The sequence below is a fragment of the Dasypus novemcinctus genome, chromosome 19, assembly GCF_030445035.2.
Source record: "Dasypus novemcinctus isolate mDasNov1 chromosome 19, mDasNov1.1.hap2, whole genome shotgun sequence".
In the NCBI taxonomy this organism is placed as follows: Eukaryota; Metazoa; Chordata; class Mammalia; order Cingulata; family Dasypodidae; genus Dasypus; species Dasypus novemcinctus.
The window spans coordinates 9,099,610-9,126,537 of NC_080691.1; the positions used below are offsets into that span (position 1 = coordinate 9,099,610).

Here is a 26,928-nt window from a genome sequence, read left to right on the forward strand (position 1 = left end):
CTGCATGGCGACTTCTGACCACCACAACCTGGAGGCCACACACTCTGTCCTTTCCAGCCGCCCGCTTTGTGGTATTTTGTTGCGGCCACCCCAGGAAACTTGAGACAGCGAGCCAGCCGCAGCAGGTGGGCGGCGTGGCCACTGGCCAACTCCTCCCGCAGCCACTCTCCTCGCTGACCGGCGCACCGGCGCCTCGTTCTGTCCTCCCCGACATTACGCCAGCCTCAGGCCTGAAGAAAGGGGCCAAGGGAAGGGACAGTCATTTTTACTCCCCTGGTCTTGTGGGCACCCCCTTCTGGGGAATGGATGGGAGAGGGTGGATGTGGTTGTGAAAAAGAGACCCAGAGAGCGTGCTGTGGGCGTGGCCACGCGCCTCGTGAGTGTGTCAGGGTCTCCAGACCGAAGAACAGCCAGTGGGACGCGAACAAGTGCGTATATGCTCATGCATACATGTGTGCACGAGCTCTGCGTGTGCAGTGCACATAGAGAGGTGTTTTAGGAATCGCATTGCTCGACCAGAGCCACGGGACCCACTGGAGATTGGCAGGAGCCTGTACTGCAGCCTGGGGGCGGGGTTTCCTCTTCCTGGGAAACCTCGGCTTCTGGTCTCAAGGCCATCGTCTGCCTGGATGAGACCCGCCCCCGAGGGGCCCCCTACCTGAAGGCAGCGGATTGTATATGTCAGCACCTTCTCCAGAACTTCCCGGCCAGCCCCCGCCAGCGCTCCACCACCCGGCCGGGCGCGGCAGCCTGATCATCAGCGCACGAGCTCGCCTCCCCCCTCCTGAGTAAAGGGAGAGGCCCTTCCTCCGTCGGTGCCCCCTAGAGCGGAGCTGATGGTCATCCCGGCCAGTCCACGGTGCCCCAACGCGGCTGTGCAGAGAAAGCCATGGAGCCGAAACTGTGGTGGATTATGGGAAATCTAGAACCAAACCCTTCTGGAAAATTGGCTGGTATTTAAAAGAGGCTATTTCATTCAAGTAGGAAAATAACTGGGTGTGGGCCTGGATCAGGAGTTGTGAGCTGGGAATTAAGAGCCAGTTTGGGAAACTGGGGATGGGGGCATGGAGGGGACTGTGGTTATGGGTCAGTGAAGGGGAAAGCCTGGCCCAGTGTGGCCAGATGTTCAAATCATCCAAAAGGGCTGTGAGTCTTTTTATATGAAATCTTCTATGGAAGGTGGAAGATTAGCGGAGTGGAAGGATCACTTCTCTTCCAGAAAAAGCAGCTAGGGTGCAGGTAGAAATTGTCAGGAGGGCTGCTGTGGGGCTCAGGGCGAGATACCACCCAGAAGAGAGGTGAGCCAAGGAAAGGAGCCTCCGCTGGCTGGAAAATTAGTGAGTAGAGCTGCAGAAGCAGCAGCAACGCCCGTCCCCCACCTACAGAGCAGACAGCAGTCTGTGGGCTGTAGCAGCTGGCTGTGGACTGAGGGGTCCCAGGGGTCCTTTTCCCGAAGAAAGGGGAGAGGGAGGAACACAGCCTATAGCCAATTCCAACTTTGGCCAGTGAACTGGGTCTGCTGCTTTGGAGGGTCCCACACTTACAGGCCAGGGGGGCTGCCACATTGTTTGCACAGGCAGCCAGCAGGGAGCTAAAGATAATTTGCCTTCTCAGACACACTCCCTACTGCCCCAGCCTGGCTGAGGAGGCAGGGTGCAGGGTGGCCAAGGGAGGAGAACAGCCTCTGAGAACGTTTGTGAGGCTTCAGCCCTGAGGACGTTGCTTCTGCACCACCCACCTGCCTGAGGAGTGCCTCTGAATGCATCCCCCCAGCACCTGGGATCTACACTGAGCGATCTGCCAAAGAGTGCCATCTGCTAGCCAGACCAGAAAAGTGCATGAAAAGGAAAAATAATACTAAATAAGTAGAAGAGGCAAGCAGATACCTTTACCACCCCCCTCTCAAGGCCCTTGGAAACTGGCCTGCACCCTATTACTGGTTCCTTAGACCTGGTTTGAGTAATTAATCAGGGGCAATCCTAAATATCTAGAACAAGCTGAACCAAGAGTCAAAGAACATGGTAGCATGCAGCTATTTAGCAGTAAATCCCTAGGTGAGAGAGAGAAACTGAACATTAGAGTAAACTCAGCATCAGAATAAGATGTCTAGACATCAGCAAAAAATTACAAGCCATACAAAGAAGAAGGAAGATGTGACTCAAGCAAAGGAAAAATCAAAGCTCCAGATGAGACATAGGACTTGAAACAGCTAATCAATGAGGTTCATACAAATCTCCTAAATCAAATCTTGGAGTTGAAGGACAACATGGCTAAAGAAATGAAAGTCATTAAGAAGACACTGGGTGAACAAAAAGAACATTTTGAAATCTTAGAAAAGTAACAGAGCTTATGGGAATGAAAGACACAGTAAGTGAGATTAAAAATAAAATAGAGGCAGATTTGACATCATGGAAGAAAGTGTCAGTGATGTAGAGGAATGAACAATTGAAATTGAAGAGAAAGAACAGAGAGAGAAAAGAATGGGCAAAATTGAGCAGAATGAAAGATAACATGAAGCACACCAACATACATGTTACGGGGTTTCAGAAGGAGACAAGAAAGGAAAGGAGTCAGAAAGAGTATTTCAGGAAATAATGGCCAAAATTCCCCACCTCTCATGAAAGACATAAATATACATGTCCAGGAAGCATAATGTACTCTATAATAAATTCAGATAGACCTACCCCAAGACACACTATTCAGAATGCCAAATGCCAAAGATAAAGAGAAAATTCTGAAAGCAGCAAGGAAAATGTGAAACATCACATACAAGGAACTTCCAATAAGACTAGCATAGACTTATTTTCAGAAACCTAGGAGGGGAAAAGGCACTGGTATGATATAATTATGGTATTAAAAGAGAAAACTGACAGTCAAGAATCCTTTATCTGACAAAACTGTCCTTCATATATGACAGTGAGCTTAAAATAGTCACAGCTAAACAAGAAACTAAAAGAGTCTTTAAACAAGAATCCAGCTCTGCAGGAAATACTAAAGGGAGTTCTGCGGCCAGAAAAGAAAAGATAAGAGAGAAAGGCTTGAAGGAAATTATAAAAATGAAAATTATCAGAAAGGGTAACCAAAAAGGTAAAAAGATGGGCAAAAATAAAAATGACATATGAAAGCCAGAGGATAAAATGTTGAAATAAGTAAAGCCTTTACAGCAATAACGCTGACTGCTAATGGCTTAAACTCCCCAGTCAAAAGACAAAACATGAGCCATCCATGCACAATCTACAGGAGACACACCTTAGATCCAAGGATGGAAACAGACTGAAAGTGAAAGATTTGAAAAAGATATTAAATGCAAAAAAGTGGTAAGAGATGCAGAAAGTCATTGTATCTTAAGAAAAGAGACAATCTACCAGGAAGGAGCAACAGCCATGAATATCTATGTATGTAACCAAGGTACCCTAAAAATGCATGAGGCAAACTCTGGCAAAACCGAAAGGAGAAATAGACATCTCTACAATATAGTTGGAGACTTCAACATGCCACTCATATCAATAAATAGAACAACTAGACAGAAGATGAACAAGGAAACAGAGAACTTGAACAATAATGATAAATGAGCTGAACCTGACAAATATACAGAACGTTGCATCCCTAAGTCACGTTATACATTCTTCTCAGGTGCTCATGGATCTTTCTCCAGGAAAGACTACATTTTGGCCATAACACAGCTCTCAATAAATTTAAAAAGATTGAAATTATACAAAGCACCTTTTCTTATCATAATAGAATAAAGTTCAAAATCAATAAAAGGTGGGAAAGGGGGAAATTTGCAAATATATGGAGGCTAAACAACACATTTAAACAATCACTGGGTCAAAGAAGAAATTGCAAGAGAAATTAGTAGATATCTTAAGACAAATGAAAAGGAGAACACAACAGACAAAAATTTAGGGGACACAGAGAAGATAGTGCTGAGAGGGAAATTACAGCCATTAATGCCTGTAGTAATGAAGAAAGTGCTGAAATCAGGGAACTAACTGAACAACTGGAGAAACAAGAAAAATAACAGCAAACCAATCCCAAAGCAAGCAGAAAGAAAGAAATAACAAAGATTAGAGCAGAAATAGATGAAATTGAAAATAAAACAACAATAGAGAAAAATCAATAAAATCAAAAGCTCTTTCTTTGAGAAAATTGACAAACCCTTAAAAAGACTAACAAAGAGAAAAATAGGGAAGATGCAAATAAATAAAATCAGGAATGGAAGAGAGGTCATTATGACTGACCCCACAGAAACAAAAAGGATCATAAGAGGATATTATGAGAAACTGCATGCCAAAAAATTAGACAACCTAGATGAAATGGACAAATTCCTAGAAATGCACAACCTACACTGACTCTGTAAGAAACACAAGAACTCAACAAACCCATTGCAAGCAAAGAGATTGAATTAGTCATCAAAATACTTCCAACAAAGAAAAGTCCAGGACCAGATGGCTTCACAGGTAAATTCTACTAAACATCCCAAGAAGAATGAATACCAATTAAACTCTTCCCAAAAAAAAATTGAAAAGGAAGGAAAATTACCCAACACATTTTCTGAAGCCAATATCACCCTAATACCAAAGCCAGGTAAAGATACTATGAGAAAATAAAATTACAGACCAATTTCTCTAATAAACACAGATGTAGAAATTCTCAACAAAATACTTGCAAATCAAATCCAATAGCTTATAAAAACAATTATGTATCACAGTCAAGTGGGTTTTATTCCTGTTTTGCAAGGTTGGTTCAACATAAGAAAATCAGTTAATGTAGTACACCACATTAAAAAGTTAAAGGGGAAAAAACCACATGATCATCTCAATTGATGCAGAAAAGGCATTTAACAAAATCCAGCATCCTTTCTTGATAATAATGCTTCAAAAGATAATATAGAAGGAAAGTGGTAAGCGGATTTGGCCCAATGGATAGGCCGTCCACCTACCACATGGGAGGTCCAGGGTTCAAACCCAGGGCCTCCTGACCCGTGTGGAGCTGGCCCATGCGCAGTGTTGATGCGCGCAAGGAGTGCTGTGCCACACCGGGTGTCCCGCGCTTAGGGGAACCCCACACACAAGGAGTGCACCCCTCAAGGAGAGCCACCCCGCGTGAATAAAGTGCAACCTGCCCAGGAATGGCACCACACACATGGAGAGCTGATGCAGCAAGATAACACAACGAAGAAAGAGACACAGATTCCCGGTGCCACTGACAAGAATACAAACAGACACAGAAGAACACACAGCAAATGGACACAGAGAGCAGACAACTGGGCGGGGGGGGTGGGGGGAGGCAGGAAGGGAAATAAATAAATAAAATAAATCTTTAAAAAAAAAAAGGGAAGCGAACTTTGCCCAGTGGTTAGGGCGTCTGTCTACCACATGGGAGGTCCAGGGTTCAAACCCCGGGCCTCCTTGTCCCGTGTGGAGCTGGCCCATGCACAGTGCTGATGCGTGCAAGGAGTGCCGTGCCACACAGGGGTATCCCCCGCGTAGGGGAGCCCCATGCACAAGGAGTGCACCCTGTAAGGAGAGCCGCCCAGCGTGAAAGAAATCCCACAACCAACATCATACTCAATGGGAAGAGGTTGAAAGCTTTCCCTCTAAGATCAGACAAGACAAGGATATGCACTGTCACCACTGTTATTCAACATTGGGCTAGAAGTTCTATCTTGAGCAGAAATAGAAGGCATCCAAATTGGAAAAGAGGAAGTAAAACTCTCACTATTTGCAGATGACATCATCCTATAATTAGAAAATCCCAAAATATCTACAACAAGGCTATTTGACGTAATAATTGACTTCAGTAAAGTGGCAAGATCAAGATCAACAGGCAAAATTCAGTAGTATTTCTATACAGTAGTATTGAGCAAGCTGAGGAAGAAATCAAGGGAAAAAAACTTCATTTATGATAGCAACAAAAAGACTCAAATATCTAAGAATTAATTTAACTAGGAATGTAAAAGAGCTGTATTCAGAAAACTACAAAACACTGCTAAAAGAAATCAAAGGAGATCTAAACAAATGGAAGGTCATTCCATGTTCATGGATTGGAAGACTAAATATCATGAAGATGTCAATCCTACCCAAACTGATTTATAGGTTCAATGCAATACCAATCAAAATTACAACAGTCCACTTTACAGAAGTAGAAAAGTCAATTACCAAATTTATTTGGTAGGGAAAGGGGTCCTAAGTAGCCAAAAACATCCTGAGAAAGAAGAACAAAATCAGAGGGCTCATGCTTCCTGGCCTTGCAGAGTATTATAAATCTACAGTGGGCAAAACCACATGGTCTTGGCATAAAGACAGACACATCGCTCAGTGGAAATGAATTGAGAGCTGAGAAATAAACCTCACCTCTATGGTCAACTGATTTTTCGATAAACCTACCAAGTCGTCTTTTCTGGGACAGAACAGTCTCTTCAACAAATGATGCTGGGACAACTGGATATCCATAATCAAAAGAATGAAAGAGGACCCGTCTCACTCCCTGTACAATAATTAACTCAAAATGGTTCAAAGACCTAACATAAAAGCCAGGACCATAAAAACGACTAGAAGTTAATGTAGGAAAACATCTATAAGTCCTTCTGGTAGGTGGGGTCTCTTAAACCTTACACCCAAAGTATGAGCAACAAAAGAAAAAATAAATGGGATCTCCTCAAAATTAAACACATCTGCACCTCAAAGGACTTTGTGAAGAAGGTAAAATGGCAGCCTAATCAATGGGTGGAAAATTTGGAAATCATACATCTGACAAGGGTCTAATATCCATGGTATATTTTAAAAATTCTACAACTCGACAATAAAAAGACAAATGACTCAGTTAAAAAATGGGCAAAAGAACCAAATAGACATTTTTCTAAAGAAGAAATGCAAATGGCGAAAAAAAACATGAAAAATGCTCAGTATCACTGGCTGTTAGAGAAAGAGAAATGCAAATCAAAGTTACAATGAGATATCATTTCACACCTCCTGAATGGCCACTATTAAAAAGTCAGAAAACTCTAAGTGTTGGAGAGGATGTGGAGAGAGAGAAATGCTTATTCACTGTTGGTGGGGATTTGGAATGGTACAGCCACTGGGGAGGACTGTTCAGCAGTTCCTAAGGAAGTTAGATATGGGTCTGCCATGTGACCCTGCAATACCACACTGGGTATATACCTGGAAGATCTGAGAGCAGTGACACGAGTAGACATCTGCACACCCATGTTCATAGGGACATTATTCACAATTGCACAAAGATGGAAAAAACCCAGGGTGTCCATCAGCTGATGAAATGTATGAACAACGTGGTATATACACACAATAGAATATTATGCAGCTGTAGGAAGAAGTAAATTCATGGAGGATATGACAACATGAATGAAGCTGGAGGACATTATGTTGAGTGAAGCAAGCCAGACACAAAAGTACAAATACTGTATGAATGCACTATTATGCACTAAATATAACGAGCAAAGTCATGGAGTCAACAGCCAAAATATGTCACCAATGAATGGAATGTGGTTAGAGAATGGAAAGCTTAGGTTTAATCTGTGTAGAATTGGTAAAAAGTTGTTTGTAAATGTTTGCAAATGAATAGAAATGGTGAAAGCACACCATAAGGTCTGCAATGAGGAGCACTAACATATGGGTATGATAGTGGTTTGATTTTTTATTGGTTTTTTTTTTTTTTTGAGTAATGAAAATGCTCTAACATTGATTGAAGTGATGAATGCACAACTCGATGATTACATCAAATGCCATTGATTATACCCTTTAGATAAATTGTATGGTTTATGAATAAAAAAGTAAAAGGACCAGTTGGGGGAAAAACAGATCAAACCTAAGATATGGACTATAGTCAGTAGTAATTCTTTTTTTTTAATTTTTTTATTTTTATTTTTTAATTGATTTTGTAAAAATATTACATTAAAAAAATATGAGGTCCCATTCGACCCCACCACTCCCACCGCACCCCCCCCCCCCCCCCCAGCAACACTCACTCCCATCATCATGACACATCCATTGCATTTGGTAAGTACATCTCTGGGTATCTCTGCACCTCATGGTCATTGGTCCACATCATGGCCCACACTCTCCCCCATTCCATCCAGTGAGCCCTGGGAGGATTTACGATGTCCCAAAGGCGCCTCCACATCTCATCTCTTCCTGCCATTCCCCATACCCATCAGCCACCATGTCCACTTTTCCCACTCCATTGCCACCTTTTCTCTGAGGTCCTTTGATTGGTTGTGTCCGTTGCACCTCTATGTCAAGAGGAGGCTCAGATTCCACATGGTTACTGGATGCAATCCTCCTGCTTTCAGTTGTAGGCACTCTAGGCTCCATGGTGTGGTGGTTGCCCTTCTTCAACTCCATCTTAGCTGAGTGAGGTGAGTCCAATAATTCAGATTGTAGGAGCTGGAGTCTGTTGAGGCTCAGGGCCTGGCTATCATATTGTCAGTAAAAAGATTCAATCCCCTAAATATATCTTAAACCCCAATACCAACTACAATTCCAGTAAAGTAGCATGATAGTCTTATGAAAAGAGATCCCCTCTGGGTCCAGTTTCATCACGCAGAAACACCAGCTCCATAGAAGGGCCAACTGACATGGCAGTGAACCCTATCTGCCATGACCGTAGAAACCGTGGGTCCCTTTAGCCCTCAAAGGAACCAATACCTGGGGATTGTATCTACTTTATCTGTCTCTTAGACTCTGCTCAGTTGTGCATAAGGGAAATCCTTCTGACAGCCTCCAGACTCTTTTATTTTTAGAGACTCATAGCCATATAAACTCATTTCTCCTTTCTATTTCCCCCTTACATTAGATCAAACAGCATTTTAAAGTCATATTATTCTATGTAGACAGGGATATTCTACCGATCCGCATCGAACCTTCAATTCAAGGTCATTTTCCAGTTGCATTATCAGTTGTTAGTTGATAGTGATCCCTCGGTGCCAGGGAGGCTCATCCCCGGGTGTCATGTCCCACGCTGGGGGGAAGGCATTGCATTTAGATGCTGAGTTAGGCTTCGAGACTGGCCACATTTGAGTAACATGAAGGCTGTCAGGAGGAAATTCCCAGGCACAGTGCTGCTCTAGGCCTTGTTCTTATTTCAGGCCTATAGGCTCACAAGCATAGTCATTAGTATCAGGGGCTTACTGTTGGACCTTCATTCCTTCTCAGTCCTTGCCGCTGCACTTGGGGGACTGCCGCTGCTCCCCTAGGGACCACGGCACAGCACCCCCGGCCAGGGACCCAGTACCCCCCCAGCTTTAGTTTTTGTAGTAATTCTTTGATGATGCTCTGTCAGAATTTGTTACAAATGCTTCACAACAACCCAAGGAGTTCATGGCGGGGCGATGTATAGGAGCCTGCATGATGTTACGCATGTTTGTTTTCTAAGCTCACAATTTTACTTTACATTATTGTTTCTGTATGTTCCTACATGAATGATATACTTCAATAAATTGTTTTTAAAATGAAAAAAATCTTCTGTGTTTTACTTTATGGCCATTGATTGGATTTTAAATATTATTCATGGCAAACAAAGCGTTCCGCCCCACAGATGACAGGTTTCACCATCTACAACTAACTTGAAAGACCCGAATCCCTGCGGTAAATCCACAGGCTAGACTGACCTTGCCATCTGGAAACTGGAGTGAGAATTTGGTATTGACCCCTGACTCTACGAGATAACTTAAGTACAAAGAAGTCAGGGCCCGGGGCTCACATGCGGTTATTGAGCGGTGGAGAGGGCCAGCTTCCCGTGCATTCAGAACGAACTGGGCCGGAGCGTCTGGGCCTGGCGCCCTCGCTTCCTCCCTCGTTTTTCCTTCTGCTGAGCCCCTCAGTGATGAAGTCACAGGTCCACTTTCTTCTGTGGACCCGTAGCTCATACTCACTGCCATCTGTATTGTCACAACCAGATCCAGAAACTCATAGAAATACGGAGCTTTGGTTCCCAGGCCGAGGAGCCTGAGAAAACGGCTCCCTTGACACACACCTGCAGAGGCGGACCAGGCCAAGGAGGCAGGTGAGGGGAGGACGCAGCCCATTTCCTCCAGGGCCAGCCTCGCGGGAAAGCCGGGAAGCAGGCCGGGAACCGCAGGTGTTCCTAAGTCCAAGTGGGACTCCAGCTTCATGCCCAGCTCGTGACACGCGTGCGAGAAGTGAGACTTGGGGTGTCAGCACTGGGTGCAGACTCAACACCTTACTTACCCAAGGATGCAAGGTGGCATTCCAAAACAGACCCAAACACACAAAATAAAAAAGTAAATATTAAAAAATCAAAGCGCAGCTGAACCACCTGCTCAGTGTTTTCCCAGGGGCCTGCAGATGATTTGGGGGTAGTGCACAGCCCGACAGGTGCTACCTTTTAGTTACACCTTGAGAAAATAGAGATAGAAATATCGTTTCGTATATTATAAATATGTTTTATATGGAATAAATCTATACTAGCAGATCAAAGTGATTGTTCTTAGGTGCTACAAAGTTTTTAAATCAAACTAAGTCAAACAAGTTTACACTAAATAGTCCCTCGACAAGAGCAGAGCTGGTCCACACTGTGGAATGACCACCAAGCTCGCCTCAAACGAAGGAGCGCCAGCTCACCCCCCAGCGCCCGAGGACGTCGTGAGCTGCGGGCGGGGTTTACGGGGGGGCGGGGGTAGGAGCTGCCCTAGCCCTTCCTTGGCACCCGCTTGTTGTGACGTACAAACTGCCTCTATCCTCACAAGTACACGCACGTTTTCGGGGAAGGCACCGGGGGACCCTGCTTCCCTCCGGCCGGTGCGGCCCCAGCCCGTGCGCCGGCATCATGCCCGTGGCCTTGGGCAGCGGAAAGCCCGCCTTGACGTGTCGGCTCTGCCCCTCAGATCCTGTCCCCGCTGTCGGACGCCATCCTGGCCGAGAGGACCATCACTGTGCTGGACGAGAAGGTGACCATCTCGGACCTGGGAGTCCAGCTGGTGACCGGCCTGTCGCTCTCCCTGCAGCTCAGCCCCGGGAGCAACAGAGCCATCTTTGCCACCGCCGTGGCGCAGGAGCTGCTGCAGGGCCCCAAACAGGTAGGGGGAGCACGGGCACACCTCAGGGGGTCACAGGTCAAGGGGTCACAGGTCAGGTGGGCCACAGGTCAGGTGGGGTCAGACGTCAGGTGTGTCATTGGTCAGGTGGGTCACAGGTCAGGTGGGCTCAGACATCAGGTGTGTCACAGGTCAGGAGTCACAGGTCAGATGGGCCACAGGTCAGGTGGGGTTAGACGTCAAGTATGTCACAAGTCAGGGGGTCACAGGTCAGGTGGGCTCATACATCAGATGGGCCACAGGTCAGGGGGTCACAGGTCAGGTGGACCACAGGTTAAGTGGGCTCAGGTATCAGGTGCACCATAGGTCAGGTGGGTGGGTCATAGGTTAGGTGGGTCACAGGTCAGGTGGTCTTGGATATCAGGTGGATGACAGGTGAGGGGGCCACAGGTTAGGTGGGCCCGGACCTCCCGTGTGTCACAGGTCAGGGGTCACAGGTCAGGAGGTCATGTGTTTCTCGGCCTGTGGAGCAGGGGAAGCCTCTGGGAAGCATGCATCTGCTCTTCCGAACTGAGGTTTTAAAAAGATTGCGCGGCGTGAGAGGTGGGGCCGGTGGAGCCGAGCACCTAGACCAGGCCCCTCGCCCTGGCCACAGCGCCGAGCGCCGCCCTCTCTCCATCCTCCAGCTGGCCCGACGGCCGTGGCCCTGGACACGCTGCCCCCACCAGCGCCGGGAGGGGTGAGGGCAGAGGCAGCGCAGCGCTTCGGGGGCTCCCAAGTCCCAGCGGGGAACCGCGCGGCCGGCGGGCCCCAGGGCTCCTCGCGCTCGCTCGCTCAGGGCAGGGCCGGGGCCTCGTGCCCCAAGCGCCGCTGTCTCCCCTCCCTGAAGCCTGCGGGTCAAGCACGCGCTCCTGCAGTGCGTTTGTGTGCGTGTGGCGCCGTGCTGTGTGCGTGACTTGTGGGTGGAGATGCGGTGGTCTCCACACGCTGAGGGCCTCCCTCCCTGGGGGTCCATGGACAACTTGGGAGGACCCGCAAGCCGGACTTCGAAGCCCAGCAGCTGGTGGGCGCAGACCCTCACCCTCGCCTGGGGCCGGGACCCCCCCACCCCGGGACCCCCCACCCCCCCCCCCCGCCGCGGCAGCTTCCCTCCCCCGCAGAGACCCCGCGCGCTGCCGTCACCGGCTGGTGAGCGCCTCTGCCCTCGGCCCCGCTGAGCCCACCACCTGCACGTTTCCCAGCCCCTCGGGGTCACCCACTGCCCCTGCCAGGGGCTGGCCCGTCCCCGACGGTCCCTGCGGTCCTTGGGGGGTGGCAAACACTGGACAGTGGGTGATCCCAGCACCAGAGGTGAATTCCTGCCAAAGGCAGCCTCCCTCCAGCGAGGACGCCCCTCACACAGCAGGAGAGGCCCGGCTTCCTTCCGCCTTCGGGTGGTGAAGTCGGGTGGCCGCCAGTGAAGAGCTGAGGCAGTGCTGGGACCCGGTCAGAAGCAGGCCCAGGAGCAAATCCTCTTCCGACGGCGGCGCTGACCCTCCCACCCCGACCTCTGCTCTGGGCTGCCTGGGATGGTGCAACCTGGCTCCGATGTGTCCCTTCCAAGAAACCCAGAGCAATGTGAACTTCCTGCTTGGGCTTCAGGGCAGACTGGAAGGACCTGGTAAACCCACGCTGCGCCGGTGGTTTTGCATCGTGCCTTGGCGAGTCTTTCCGCTTAGCAGCGAGGCCAGACCAACAGCGGGCCGCGCAGCTATTTACCAGGAGGGCTGCAGGCAGGGGCACGGCCCCCGGCCGCCTCGGAGGAGCCTTTCCTCCTACCTCCAAAGACTGAATTTTGCCAGAGCGAAGTTTCCTTCCTCATGGGCTTTGACCACCTGATCTCAAGGACGAGAAATCCAATCACGAGGGTATTAGGGACCCAGTGTAAGACCCTGGAGGGTTCACAAAGCCGCGCTCCTCCCGTACGCCTTCTCACCCTCCTCTATCGTTTTCTTTGGGTCTAATTGATTTTTCTCTTCTGGGCATGAATTCCGTGCCCAGCCGTCTGCTTATCCGCGATCCACCATGGCTGTCCACGGGGGGATTTCCTTCAACAGGAAATTCTGGACGCGGAAACGTCGGAGCCAAGTTGCACCCAGGGCTCCAAAGCTAGGTGGTCCCGACTCCCTGTGAGCCCCCACTCAGCTGGCAGGTCCAGTCCAGACCAGAGACAGAGAGACACAGCGACGGAGAGCGCGCAAGGTGCCGACCAGCTCACCGCCGCTGGGATTCGAGCTGCCCTGGCCCCCCCGAGCGCACGAAGGCCCCTTCGCTGAAGGAAAGGCGCAAGGCGCACGCTAGCTGGGCAGGGCTCCTTAGCCGAGCCGCCTGGCGGGCTTGTGCACGGAAAGCAAGAGAAGCAAGCAGCCAACAGAGGCGTGAGCCGTTCGGCCGTGCTAGGGAATTGTCCCTGGCCACCCTGTGGCCTCCCGGGTTCCCCTAGCAAGTTGGGGGGTAGAGATGAAGACTTTGCAGCTAGAGGGGGGCTGCGGCTGGCCTGACAGCTCACCTCCAGGTTAAGTGAGGACTGTGTCCCCAGGGCTGGCACGGTCCCCTCTCTCCAGACACAGGGGTGGCAGGACCCACAAAACCGAGGCCCGCAGCACCTCTGGGGTGTCCCTGTCGAGATTGGAGGCTTTAATGTGTGTTTAATAAGTTTTAAAGCAACACTAAAATAATGCAAGAAGTATTTTTCACTTAAATCATTACACTTGTAAATGACCCACTAAGCAGTAATATCTCTTGACACGCAGTTTATCATTGCGCAGAAGCAGATCTGCTGAACCCAAGGGCCCCATCTTTCTTTTAACACCTCCGGGAAAGCAGATCTGATCAGGAGAGTTAGATCCTGGCCCTGCTCCACGGTAGCCTTTTCTCCTTGTTTCCTTGTTGCTTTGTTGTTTTCCTTTGCTCTGCCTCTTTATAAAAATCGATTTTCTTTCATAGCCTTGGCACTTATCTCTTATTTCTATACAGTTTAAAAGGCTTTTCTTTGTTTCTGTGGAATTGGTTTTGCCTAAATGAGTCTATTCTACAAAGATCTGGGGCCCCCCGAGCTTGCGGGCCCTTCTGGAGTAACTTGGTTGTTTGTTTTGGAACAGGAAGCAGCCATCAGCTGCTGGGTCCAGTTCAGCGATGGCTCGGTGGCCCCACTGGATATTTACGACGGGAAGGACTTCTCCCTGGTGGCCACGTCCCTCGATGAGAAGGTGGTCTCCATCCACCAAGACCCCAGTTCCAAGTGGCCCATCATTGCCGCCGAAACGGAAGGAGAGGGCGCGCTGGTGAGGGTCGAGATGGTCATCAGCGAGTCGTGCCAGAAGTCCAAGCGCAAGAGCGTGCTGGCCGTGGGCACGGCCAGCGTCAAGGTCAAATTTGGCCAGAACGACGCTAACCCCAACCCCCATGAGAGCGGACACCCCGGGACCGGGCCTCACCCTGAGAGCAACGGCAGTGACCGGAGGCCAAAGAAAACCCCGCGCGACTGGGGGGGCGGCGGGGGACAGCACTACGGCAGCCCCTCTGTGGGCCTCATGGAAGGAAGGGGCACCACCACGGACAGGTCCACCTTCCAGAGGAAGAGGGGCCCGAGTCCGGCGCAGGACGGCGGCGCCTCGCAGGCCAGCCCCGCCGACCTCGCCAGCTTCCCAGCCCAGGTGGACCTGCCCAGGAGCAACGGGGACGCCGGGGAGGGCGGCCCCGACCAGGACCCCAAAGGGCTGAGCGACCTGGAGATCGGCATGTACGCCCTGCTGGGCGTCTTCTGCCTGGCCATCCTGGTCTTCCTGGTCAACTGCGTGGCCTTCACGCTGCGCTACCGGCACAAGCAGGTGCCCTTCGAGGAGCAGGAGGGCATGAGCCGCTCGCACGACTGGCTGGGGCTGAGCGACCCCGCGGAGCCGCTGGGGAACCACGTGGCCTTCGGCGCCTCCCACGACGAGCAGATCACCGCCATCGACAGGGCTGTGGACTTCGAGGAGAGCAAGTACCTCCTTGGCGCGGAGCCCCCGAAGAGCGCGGCCGCAGGGGACCCCTTCCCCGACGGGAAGGGCGGGAAGGGCGAGCCCCCGGCCTCCCCCACCTCCAAACGGAAACGTGTGACCTTCACCACGTTCACGGCCATCCCCTCGGACGACGGGGGCCCCGCCGCGAACCCGGCTCCCACGGGCGGCGAGGACGACCTTAAGTGGGTGTGCCGGGCCCTGGGCCCTGGGAAGCGCCTGGGCCTGCACGGCCACGTGGGGAGTCTGCACGAGGACCTGTAGGCCGGGCGCGCCGACCCGGCTCTCGGCTGCTCTCGGCCTTGCGTTTTGGGGGGGTTGTGGCCGCCGTCCACCGGGGCAGAGGCGAAATGACATGGCAGGAGAAGGGAGACAGCGCCACCCCCCGGGAAACGACCCCGGCTCGGCCCTGGGGCAGAGTCGCGACACGCGTCCCCGCGTGCGGCATCCTGCGTGGAGTTGCGGTTTATCATGCACGGCAGATTTTTAAAACTTGGACCAAAAGCGAGTTGAGCACTGAGTCACTGAGCTTCCGAGAGGCTCCGGGAAAGAGCAGCCTCCCTCCCTCCCTGTGATCTACGCCATAAAATCCGTAAAATCCGCAGGGCTCCCGCAGGTGGGTCCTGGAGGCGGTCGAAGGAAAGCCGGGCTCGGGCCAGGCGCACGAGGCCCCTGGGAGGCCTGTGCCCTTGAACGTGGAGCAGCCATCTCACCGGGCGGAGTCTGCTGTGGCCGTAGGCTCTTAGGGGCCCCGCTCCGAGTTACTATCTCCCAAAGACCGGGTCAAAACAGGCCTGGGGTATGGACAGACAGGGCAATTGCTGACAAAGACCGAAAAGTGACAGGCGGGCAAAGAGGCCACAAAAACCTGCGGCTAGAGCCAGGAACAATAAAGATCCTCTGAGCAGTTCGGAACGTCCTTGAACTTGATTGAGGGAAACTGGACGTCGATGTCAATCAGGCGCCAGGAACCAGGCTCTTTGGAGCAAGTCCACTGGGACAAATTCTGTGTTTACGTCTGTAGCCCGCATCGCGGTGCCGCCTGCCCAGGGCTGCTGGCCACGGCCATGAGGGGCTCAGTTTCCAGCGCTTTTGGGGCCTCATCCTCTCCGCGGGGCTTTGTGCCAGCCCCCCGGTGTGCTGCACAGAGAGGGCGGTCCTGGGGAGCCTGCACCCACGACACTGCCCTCTGGGGTTACGCGTGAGCCCCCCGAGAATTCAACGCCCCACGGCACTCGTTCCCCGGGCTTTTCTAGAAAGAAGAGTCCGTTTGGCTGTGGCCTGTCACTGGCCGCAGTGCTGTCTGCTGGCCAAGGATTCGCCCTCAAGCTGCAGGGCAAAGCTGGGGGGGAGCGCAGGGTGGCTGGGAGCTCACGCCCGAGCTGCACCCTTGGGGTCAGGGAAACTGCGCCCCTGGGGAAAGAGGTGCGTGAGGGGCCAATGTCGTGACAGGCAGCGAACTCGGTGCTCAGCTCTGAAGCCGGCCTCAGGCTGTTGGAGATCAGAACCACCCTGGGAAATCCCTTAGTCCCTCCGTGAGAAACCCAGGGACGCTCGGTGGCTTCCTGCGTCCCTGCTCCCTGGGGTGGAGACTGCCGGGTGGGAATCCCGCCAGGGTGCTCGTGGGAGCAAGGGAGGGCCCGAGGGCGCGGCAGGCGAGGCTGCGGAGCCCACCCTGCATTTCCCGGTCACTTCCCACGTCTTCCTTCCAGTCCCCCTCCCCCCCCCCCCCCCCCCCGTAACTGCATTCTCCCAGGACCACGTGTGCAATCCACCAGCTCACCCCGACACCGCCCTCGCTCCCCTCCGACCGCGGAGCCATCAGCTTGCTCGCAGGCAGGGCGCCCGGGGCCCCCTCGGCGTCCCTTGCTCTGTCAGGTGACTCAGCTGTCACCCCGTTTCAAGGACCGTCTGCGCCCCCTCGTGTTTCCCTCCACCCTTCCAGCGTGTCCCGTTTATCTCCGCAGCGCCGCCACCCCTCCTCCATCCCCGTGTGCAATGTATCGCGGATTGTAAGAATGTAAACTATATTTATAAACTTGCCGACTGTAAATATAAAGTTTGTGTTCAGCTTTATGGCCGTCCGTCGTCTCTCTACGCCAGCTCCAAGGGGCTGACTGGTGTCAGTTGCCAATGGCCCTAGCTTGGTGGCTTTTGGTAAATGAAATGCACATTTAAGGGTCCCTGCACAATCCAATTATGCCCTCACTTGGTGTAGTGCCGCTCTCGCTCTCGGCAGACACATGATGACAGAGTGCATTGTGTGCTAAGTGTCTCCTTCAGGACCTGAGAGGATTTGCAAATAAATCCCACGTGCGGTTCTCTGCTAAACGCCTGCTGACGGCTGGCGGGAAGCGAGCTGACAGCCGGAAATCCGCAGCCTCGCCGCGGGCCGCAGGGGCTGCGCGGCCCTTCTTGGGTCGCGCCCGTTCATTCAGATGGCCCTTCCCAGTGCGCGTGCAAACGTGCACACAAACTCTGGTCAGGTCGAGGGAAAAAGCTGTGTGATTCCTTTAATAATCAAATGCAGCACCAAGACTCTTCCAGGAAAGAGAAGGTGCAAGAAATCCTTGCTTTATGCAAACAGGATCAAGTGATGGATCGTTCGTTTATTCCACCCACATTTCATGGAGCCCCTTCTATGTGCCAGGTGCTACGGGAAGTGCTGGGAACAGGGTCCTAAACACAGAGGCCTGAGAGCTGATTGGGGAGGGGGGGGACAACAAAATACTGTTCAGATAGTCACAAGTTTATCAAGGAAAAGAAAGCAACTTACAGAATCACAAAAGATTGAGCCAATGCTTAAAACTCTGGCGATTTGGGAAGCGGACCTGGCTCAACGGATAGAGAGTCTGCTTACCACTTGGGAGACATGGGAGGTCCAGGGTTCAAACCCAGGGCCTCCTGACCCGTGTGGAGCTGGCCCATGAGCAGTGCTGATGCGCACAAGGAGTGCCCTGCCACGCAGGGGTGTCCCCCACGTAGGGGAGCCCCACACGCAAGGAGTGCGCCCCGTAAGGAGAGCCGCCCAGCACGAGAAAAGTGCAGCCTGCCCAGGAGTGGCACCGCACACGCGGAGAGCTGACGCAGCAAGATGACACACAAAGAAACACAGATTCTGGGTGCTGCTGACAAGCATACAAACAGACACAGAAGAACACACAGTGAATGGACACAGAGCGCAGACAACTGGGGCGGGGAGGGGGGAGGGGAGAAAGATAAATAAAAAATAAATCTTTAAAAAATAAAGTTTTTTAAAAAAAAACTCTGGCGATTAAAAAAAAAATCTGGATTTCTGCCTTCTCTTGACTATTCAGACACTCTGGGGAAACGGCCCACAATCCAACCTGGCCACTGTGGGATAAAGTGGGGTCCCCTGTGGCCTCGGGCAGGGCGTGAGCCCTCCTGGCGGACCCTAAGAGCAGACCCCATCTGCTGCTTATCTCGGCCGTCACATCTCTCCCCAAGAGTTGGGAGGGCAGACATCGGGCAGGGGGCTGTGTGTCCAGACAGAGAAGAAAGTGGGGGAAAAGGTCCCGCGTGCCTCCTCGGCAAACAGAATTTTGTTGAAAGAAAGCAACCCAAGATGCTAGTGTGACAAACTCTGGTGTGCCTCGTGGGCCCAGAATTCAAGAAAGGGATGAGAGGGACATCTCAAAATGGAAATTTCAACAGGTGTCTTCGAATGTGCGTGAAATCAGTGCTGCCACCTGGTCTGCTGGCTCGTGGGGGCCCGGGGGCAGCCACTTCCTGGACCTGTTGTACCTGAGCAGACCCAGAAGCCAACGGAAACCAGAATCCTCAGCGTCCCGCGCCGTGGGCCCTCGCGGCTCCTCAGCTCCAGCCCTTCTTGCCAGCCCCTGGCCGCTGAACCTGGGTGCAGGCGAGGGCCACGGGCAGTCATGGGGCCCCACGGGCACGGGACCCCCAGGAATGGGCCTGTTTCCTAAATCCTGGCCGCCCTCGTTCTCACACCCACTTGACAAAGCAGGCTGTGCTGGGACACCCGGGGAGCACAAGTGAACCCGAGAAAGCTCCTCAGTGAATTAATTTCTCTGCTTGGCACTTTCTAAGGGGCAGCGTTGGCGCCTCCCCAGCCCCTGGGCTGCAGCGCAGGACACTCTGCCGGGCGGGGAGGCCCTGGGAGTCCCGTGTCCTCCAGCACAGTGGGCGGTTGATGCCAGGATTGGCACTGGGGCCACAGGAAGGCAGAGGAAGTTGCCGCAGGCACCGGCCCAGCTCCCTTCTGGCTTGGACCAGGGGACCTGGCGCCCAGCCAAAGGGGCCTTTCCTCAAAATCTGCCCCCTCCTACTGTCTTTACACCTGGCCCCAAAGATGTGCACCTGGAAAGCAACGTTCGTCCTTTCACACCGTCTTTGTAGGTAGGAGAGAGTGAAAGGTGAGTGCTGTCTGAGGCTGCTTATTTTAGCGGTAGAAGTCCTGCCTCGCCGTTGGCTTTAGAGGCCTTTTTGCTTGGGAAAAAAAAATTTAACTGGACGTAGACAAAATATTAAATTAAGACAGAATGCGTTGACTCTGCAATGGAGCCAGCAGAAGAGGGCAGGAGCCCGGCTCAGATGAGGACGCCCCCCTGCTCTGGTGCTCGCTCCCTCTCGCCCCTGCCCGGCTACACTGACCTGCTCTGCTGGGTCTCAGGCCATGCCACGCAGTGGCCTCCAGAAACTGCAGCCTGCCTTGTGCTTGCAGCCAGCAAGCCCAGAGTAAACACAGCAGCTCCTGTGCCTCCTACTGCCTGGCTTGAGCCACTCGTTCAACGGCCTGCAGGCTGCAGGGGCCTGGCCTGGGCACCACAAATCCTGGCCTGACTCACGGGGCTTGGAGTGGAGGAGGAGCCAAGCTTCACACAGCCCAAAATCTAGTACCCTGGCTGTTAAGTGGAGAACAGGGGCCGGTCCTGCAAAGCCCACACTCTCTTTTATTGTCTGTTCCTGGCTTCCCCCTGCCCCTTCCCCCAATCTGTTCTCTTGAGTTTTGCTTTCTAGACCTTCCAGAACACTCTGGAACTATGAGTGTGGGACCCCAGAAAGTGGAGGCTCATGCTGAAGAGGGGAGACAGGGCTCTGCCCTGATAAGCTGCGTGGGGCCACTGCAGGAACGTGACTCAGGCCAGGTGCTCACCGGGGAGGCTTCTTAGGGCCGCCAGATTCTCTGCTGCTTCCTCTTCCTTGAACAGCTCCACTGTGAATTCTCATGGCTATTTTTCACTGGTATTAAATCAAGGTTGACCTGCCAGTTATGCTAACGAACCCAAGGCACTATGGCCTACTTTGTTTTGTAACTTTAAACGCATCTGTAGCTCTTCTTTGTCTCCTCTGCACCCTGAGTATTATGTTTGCTAAACAAAAATTAACAGGGCAACATTGTAAAACCCTGGCTCAAGTCATGTCACTTCCTATTTATTGGGTTGCTGGGTTCCACTAGAGTCCCATAATTCCTAGAATAGATGTGGACTCTGTACCATGCACTAAAGGTGCTGTAGCCCTGCCTGTCACCCGGCCCGCATTTTCAGCCACCCTCCCTCTTGAACACTGGTTTTGCCTGTTCCTCTGACAAACCAAACTTGTCCCCACTCTGAGCCTTGGCCCTTTCTGGAGTCTGTTCTCCCAGGTTTTCACGTCTGCCCCTCCTCACCATTTAGTTCTCAGCCCCTGTGTCACTTCCTCAGAGGGGCCTCCTGGGGTCACCCCAGAGTAGTCTCACATCCCCCCTCTCCCTTCTTCTCATCCCATCTTTCTTTCTTCATAGCTCATATCACACTCTGCAGCTCTATTTTCTGAATATTTGCTGTCTTGCTTCTGTTTGTCTCACTCATAGAATAAAAGCTCCAGGAGAATAAGGGTCTAGTCTGTTCTCTGCTTTACACTCCATAACTAAAGCCATGGTTAGCAATAGTATAGGCAATCAATAATCATTTCTTAGGATAAATAGTTGGGTGGATGCATGGAAGGATGGATAAATAGATGGATGGATGGATGGGTGTTTGGATGGATGGATGGATGAATGGGTGATGGATGATGGGAAAGTGGATGTTTCGATGGATGATGGATGTGTGTTTGGATGGATGGGTGATGAATGGATGTTTGGTTGGATGGATGGGTGAATGGATGGATGGATGGATGGATGGGTGTTTGGATGGATGGGTGGATAGATGTTTAGATGGATGGATGGATGTTTGGGTGGTTGGATGGATGAATGGGTGATGGATGATGGAAAGGTGGATGTTTCGATGGATGATGGATGGGTGATTGGAGGGCTGGATGGGTGATGAATGGATGGGTGGATGAATGGGTGATGGATGATGGAAAGGTGGATGTTTCGATGGATGGGTGTTTGGAGGGATGGATGGGTGATGGATGGATGTTCGGTTGGATGGATGGGTGGATGTTTGGATGGATGGATGGATGGATGAATGATGGATGGGTGGATGAATGGGTGATGGATGATGGAAAGGTGGATGTTTCGATGGATGGGTGTTTGGAGGGATGGATGGGTGATGGATGGATGTTCGGTTGGATGGATGGGTGGATGTTTGGATGGATGGATGAATGATGGATGGGTGGATGTTTGGATGGATGGATGGATGAATGATGGATGGGTGGATGTTTGGATGGATGTTTGGAAGGACGTATGTATGGATGTTTTGTGGGATGGATGGATGAATGGACAGACAATGAATGGTTTATAGAGCACAAGTGCTGAAGGCACAGTCAATGAATTATATTAGCCACTTAATAGGAACAAGGAAACTGAACTACTGCCAGAAGATTTCTGTATACAACCAATTACCCGGCTTTATGGACATGACTCTAGCATCTTCCACTCGACCAACAGACAAGTTTTCATTGCTCCTGTGCTAGTCACTTAAAAGGAGACAAATAAATTAGATACAATTCCTGTGCTTGAGGGGCACACAGAAGATACCTCTTGTCATCTCTTTCTATAGAAACCTTGCCAGGCTACTTCAAGCCCAACCTTCTGTGCTTGAGGCACGGTGGGAAGGAAATACCCCCCTTCATTCCAGATTCATCTTAGTTGATGTGGTCTTTCCCTTAGAATTATTCCAGTCTAGCTCCACAAAAATCCCTATTTCCAGAATCTGGCAGTGAAGATCCTCGGTGATGCAGGAAACCGTATGTTGACAGATGCCATCACAAGATGGAAGAAGCCTGGACCCCTGAGCCACCGAAGGGAGGACCGTAGCTGGGGGGAGTCACCCCACCACCCTCATCAGACCCTACTTGACAAGACATAGACCCCTGTTCAGTTTCGCCACAGATTTTGTCACATAGAGTGCCTAACCCAGCCTGCTTGACGTGGTAGTTATTCACTAGACACTGCTCCATTTATTGGGTTGCTGGGTTCCTGAGGGCAGATCTTGAGCTGAACTGGAATTCTGTGTGGGTGGTAGGCATTGGGGGAGGGGGCAATTTTGAGAAGAGGGTAAGGGGCTGAATTCATGCCACACTAGCGTGTTTTCCCCTTCACGGCTCTGCATGCCCTGAGAGCCAGGGTAGACGTGGCCCGAAGCAGCGGAACAAACCACCACCTGGGAGGGCAAAGGCCCCTGAGGCCTAATTGTGAGTCTCATTTCCACCTTTGGGAAACCGGCTGGGGACTGCTCTGCTTGTCTCTCGATGCTGCTGAGAGCTAATTAGCCAGCTGAGGCCGAGGCTCTGCTGTGCTCTGTCCATGACCATGTCAGCCCAGGCCCTGCCTCCCCCAGGAGACCTCCAGGATGGCTGCTCCGCCCAGCTCCCCTGGCGGTCCTTCTCCACCTACTCTTTTTATTTTTCTTGTCTTTATTTTTTTAATGTTACATTCAAAAAATATGAGGTCCCCATATACCCCCCACCCCCTCACCCCACTCCTCCCTCCATAACAACTACCTCCTCCATCATCATGAGACATCCATTGCATTTGGTGAATACACCTCTGAGCACCGCTGTACCTCTTGAGAGCATGTGTGCTGGTGGGGCGGGGGCGCCACCATCCCAAAGAGCAGGTACTCCTCTGCTGGACCTCGCAGCCCTGTCCCCACGTCCTCACACAGGCCAAGCAGCTGGAGGTCAGAGCAGCATTCCAGCTCACCCTCGGAGGGCAGGTGTGCACAGCCTCCAGACCTCAGCATGGCTGAGCCTGCCAGAAGTTCTCCGTGCTCCCTCCTAGTGTCCAGGGCTCTTGGTGATGCTGTCGTGGAGCTGGGAAACATTTAAGAAAACTCCAAGTCTACTTTGACTGTTTCTGGGGTCCTGCTGAGGTGTGCCTAAGCACGACCCCTCTGATGACATCCCAACTTTTTTGAAGACTCTTAGCCATATAAACTCATTTGTCTTTGTCATTTCCCTCTTTTATTCAAGGTTGAAAAGCAGTTTTTAACATGTGATCCTACATGTAGGTTGAGATATTCTGCTGGTCTGAGGTGACCCTTTTATTCAAAGTCTCTTTCCAGTTGCATCACCAGTTGGTGATTGGTAGTAATCCCTCAGCACCAGGGAGGCTCATCCCGGGAGTCATATCCCACACTGGGGGGAAGGTAATGCATGTACATGCTGAGTTTGGCTTAGAGAGTGGCCACATTTGAGCAACATGGAGGCTCTCAGGAGGTAACTCTTAGGCACCCTGCAGCTCTAGGCCTAGTTCGTATTTAGGCACACAGGCTCATAAGCATAGTCATCAGTATCAAGGGCTTATCAATGGACCATCCTTCCTTGTTGGTCTTTGCCATTGCACTTGGGGGATTATTGCTGTTCCATTGGGGAATGTGACAGAGCTCCCCTGGCTAGGAACTCAGCACTCCCTTGGTTGTCATTTGTAACTGTAACTACTATGAAAATACCCAACAAATATAAGAACATTATTATGTCCCCTATATACATGCCCTGGAGAACTTCCTCCCAACCATGTGCCCCCCATCAATAACACCCCATACCAATGTTCCTCCCCTGCCATAGTTGAACCTCTCTGTGGTCCAAAATTTCTTCAACAGTGAAGCCTAATATATTGCCAAATTCAATTAGTAGGAAAATGAAATATAGTGATGGGTTTTAAGATTAGAAATAGAATACATACTAATGTAGAAATACTAAAATAAAGTAAAAATAAATTGGTGTATTTAAAAAAATGAAAAGCATTATAAAGCTTTGTTTTTAACATTTTGCCTTTCATCACTGTAATAGGTATTGCCCTATATGTACAGTAACAAGGCACTTTCATTTCTTCCTCAGTGTCTACATCCTTTTTTTTCCCTAATTTTTAATTTTGTCTTCAAAAAAGTTTTAGATCACAGTTATTCACATACACACTATAGGGGACTCCCAGATATCCAACATCAAACCCTTTCCCCACTTCCCCAGCAATGATCTTTTTACATGTTCGTGTTATATTTGCTGCAGCTGATGTACAGATTTTGAAACATAGTATCAAACATGGTTCCATTTTGGTTTACATTATGGTTTATATTTTAGACTGCACAGATTTCTAAATTTTTCATTTCCTTATGTTTTACATTATGGTTTACATTTTAGCTTATAGACTTTTATACATTTTTGGTGTAAGTTAATATTTCCTATATCCATCATTACATGGTCTTGTGGAGCACTTCCATTGCCCCCCAGTTACCCTGCTTCCATCTATTCTATACCTCTCTCCCTTTCTCCTCAGGGCCCACAGTGACAATCAATCTTTACTACTTGAGGAACCAGATTTACAGATACTTGCAACAATGCTGAGGGCCTGACGTAGTAGACTGCCCTAACCCATTGGGAGCCACTGATTCTCTCGAGAGACACAATTCCCTCTGTTTGAGAATATTAGGTCTTCCCAGGATGTGGGTACACCTTCACACTCATTGTATGGATCTCCACCCAATGATATAACACACTATGACAAAAAGAACACACACACATCCCCTAGAAGCCTGCCCCTGTGCCAGATGCCCCCCTTAAGCACCTTAAACACGTAATCCTCCCTTAGTATATTTTCTAAAGAGTCTTCTCAACCTTATAGTTTCAACCACATACCTGACAGTCTCCCATATTCAACAGTTCCCCCAGCACTCCCCCCAATTCCTTGGGCCATCTGACCCATCCTCCCAACCCTAGCCCCCCTCAAGCCTGCAGAGCCCCACCCAAAGGTATCCCTATACCCCCATCTTATCCCTTCCCTGTACAAATACTCACCTCCAGCTTATCACAGACCTCACCTTGTAGGTGTCAGCTCGCAACCTTCCTCTCCCCCCCAAATTCCTTTAAGCCTATCACCCAGTCTCTAGCTCTCTGAGACAGCTTGGTTTGTTTATTTCATATCAGAGAGGTCCTGTAGTATTTGTCCTTCAATGCCTGGCTTGCTTCACTCAACATAAAGTCCTCAAGATTCATCCATGTTACCACATGTGTTGTATTGTATTTTTTCCTATAGCTGAGTAGTATTTCATTGTATGTATATACCACATTTTATTGATCCACTCATCTGTTTTTGTTTTTTTTTTTTTTGGATTTAGGGTTTTATTCTAAAAGTAATTGAACCACTGAAAGCTTCTACACAGAGTGAAGATATAATCAGATACATGTTTTCAAAAGACCACTTATTTTTTTAGCTATTACTTTGGGCCTCTTTGAGAAGGCATTTTGTTGGACTGTGATTCTGGAAACACTTGGTGGGCATTGGTGCCTTTTCAAGTGCCACAAATTATATATCATGAATTCCATTCACCATCACATTTTCATTGTACATATCACAGACAGATGCATATTGACTTTAATGGCAAACAAATGTCTCTGCATAAAAATAATTGTCTAAAGTGTTGCATTTTTCATATAAAATATAAAAATTTCTCTGGTAGCTAAATTGCAAAATGTTTTGCTATAAAACATTAATGTTTATTTTTCAAATAAAGCAAAAGGAATACAAATCTTCCAGTTATACTAATGGAAAACAATTTTACCATAAATTACTCATTCAATGGATTCTTTCTTAAATTTCAGAAGGCACCATTTGAATGTTAAAAAAAAAAAAAAAAAAAGGGCCATGGGGCTATTTTAGAAAGAAATTAAGAACTTTCCCATTGCAGAAAATTATGTGGTACCTTCATGTAGTTTCTGATGTCTTCCTCTCTTTTTCTTTTTTTTTTTTTTTGCATTTTTTTTAATTGACTTTGTAATAATATTACATTAAAAATATATATGTGAGGTCCCATTCAACCCCACCCCCCCACCCCACCTCTCCCCCCCCCCCCCCCCAGCAACACTCGTTCCCATCATCATGACACATCCATTGCATTTGGTAAGTACATCTTTGGGCACCTCTGCACCTCATAGTCAATGGTCCACATCATGGCCCATACTCTCCTCCATTCCATCCAGGATCCACTCATCTGTTGATGGGCATTTGGGTTGATTCCAACCTTTGGCAATAGCGAACAATGCTGCTATGAACATTGGTGTGCATATATCGGTTTGTGTCCTTGTTTTCAGTTCTCTTGGGTATATACCCAGCAGTGGAATTGCTGGGTCATATGGCAAATCTATAGCTAACTTTTTGAGAAACCGCCAAACAGTCCTCCAGAATGGCTGGATCCTTCTGCATTCCCACCAGCCGTGGGTGAGTGCTCCCACTCCTCCACATCCTCTCCAGCACTTGGAGTCTTCTGATTTTTTGAAAGCTGCCAGGCTTATGGGAGTAAGATGGTATCTCATGGTAGTTTTGATTTGCATTTCCCTATTAGCGAGTGATTTTGAGCATTTTTTCATGTGCTTTTCAGCCATTTGCACTTCTTCTTTGGAAAAGTGTCTGTTGAAATCTTTTTCCCATTTTTCAAATGGGTTGTTTGTCTTTTTATTTTTGAGATACAAGAG

General features: G+C 50.1%; 1 protein-coding gene across 1 annotated transcript in view; it reads left to right on the forward strand.

The window, feature by feature from the left end:
• TMEM132D (transmembrane protein 132D) overlaps positions 1-17,122 on the forward strand; it is a 707,326-nt gene extending 690,204 nt beyond the window's left edge. The window contains exons 8-9 of the mRNA XM_058281211.2: positions 10,865-11,056; positions 14,155-17,122. Coding sequence (XP_058137194.1) covers positions 10,865-11,056; positions 14,155-15,318 — 1,356 coding nt within the window. The 3' untranslated portion in view covers positions 15,319-17,122. The remainder of the gene's footprint in view (positions 1-10,864; positions 11,057-14,154) is intronic.
• Positions 17,123-26,928: the final 9,806 nt, after the last annotated feature.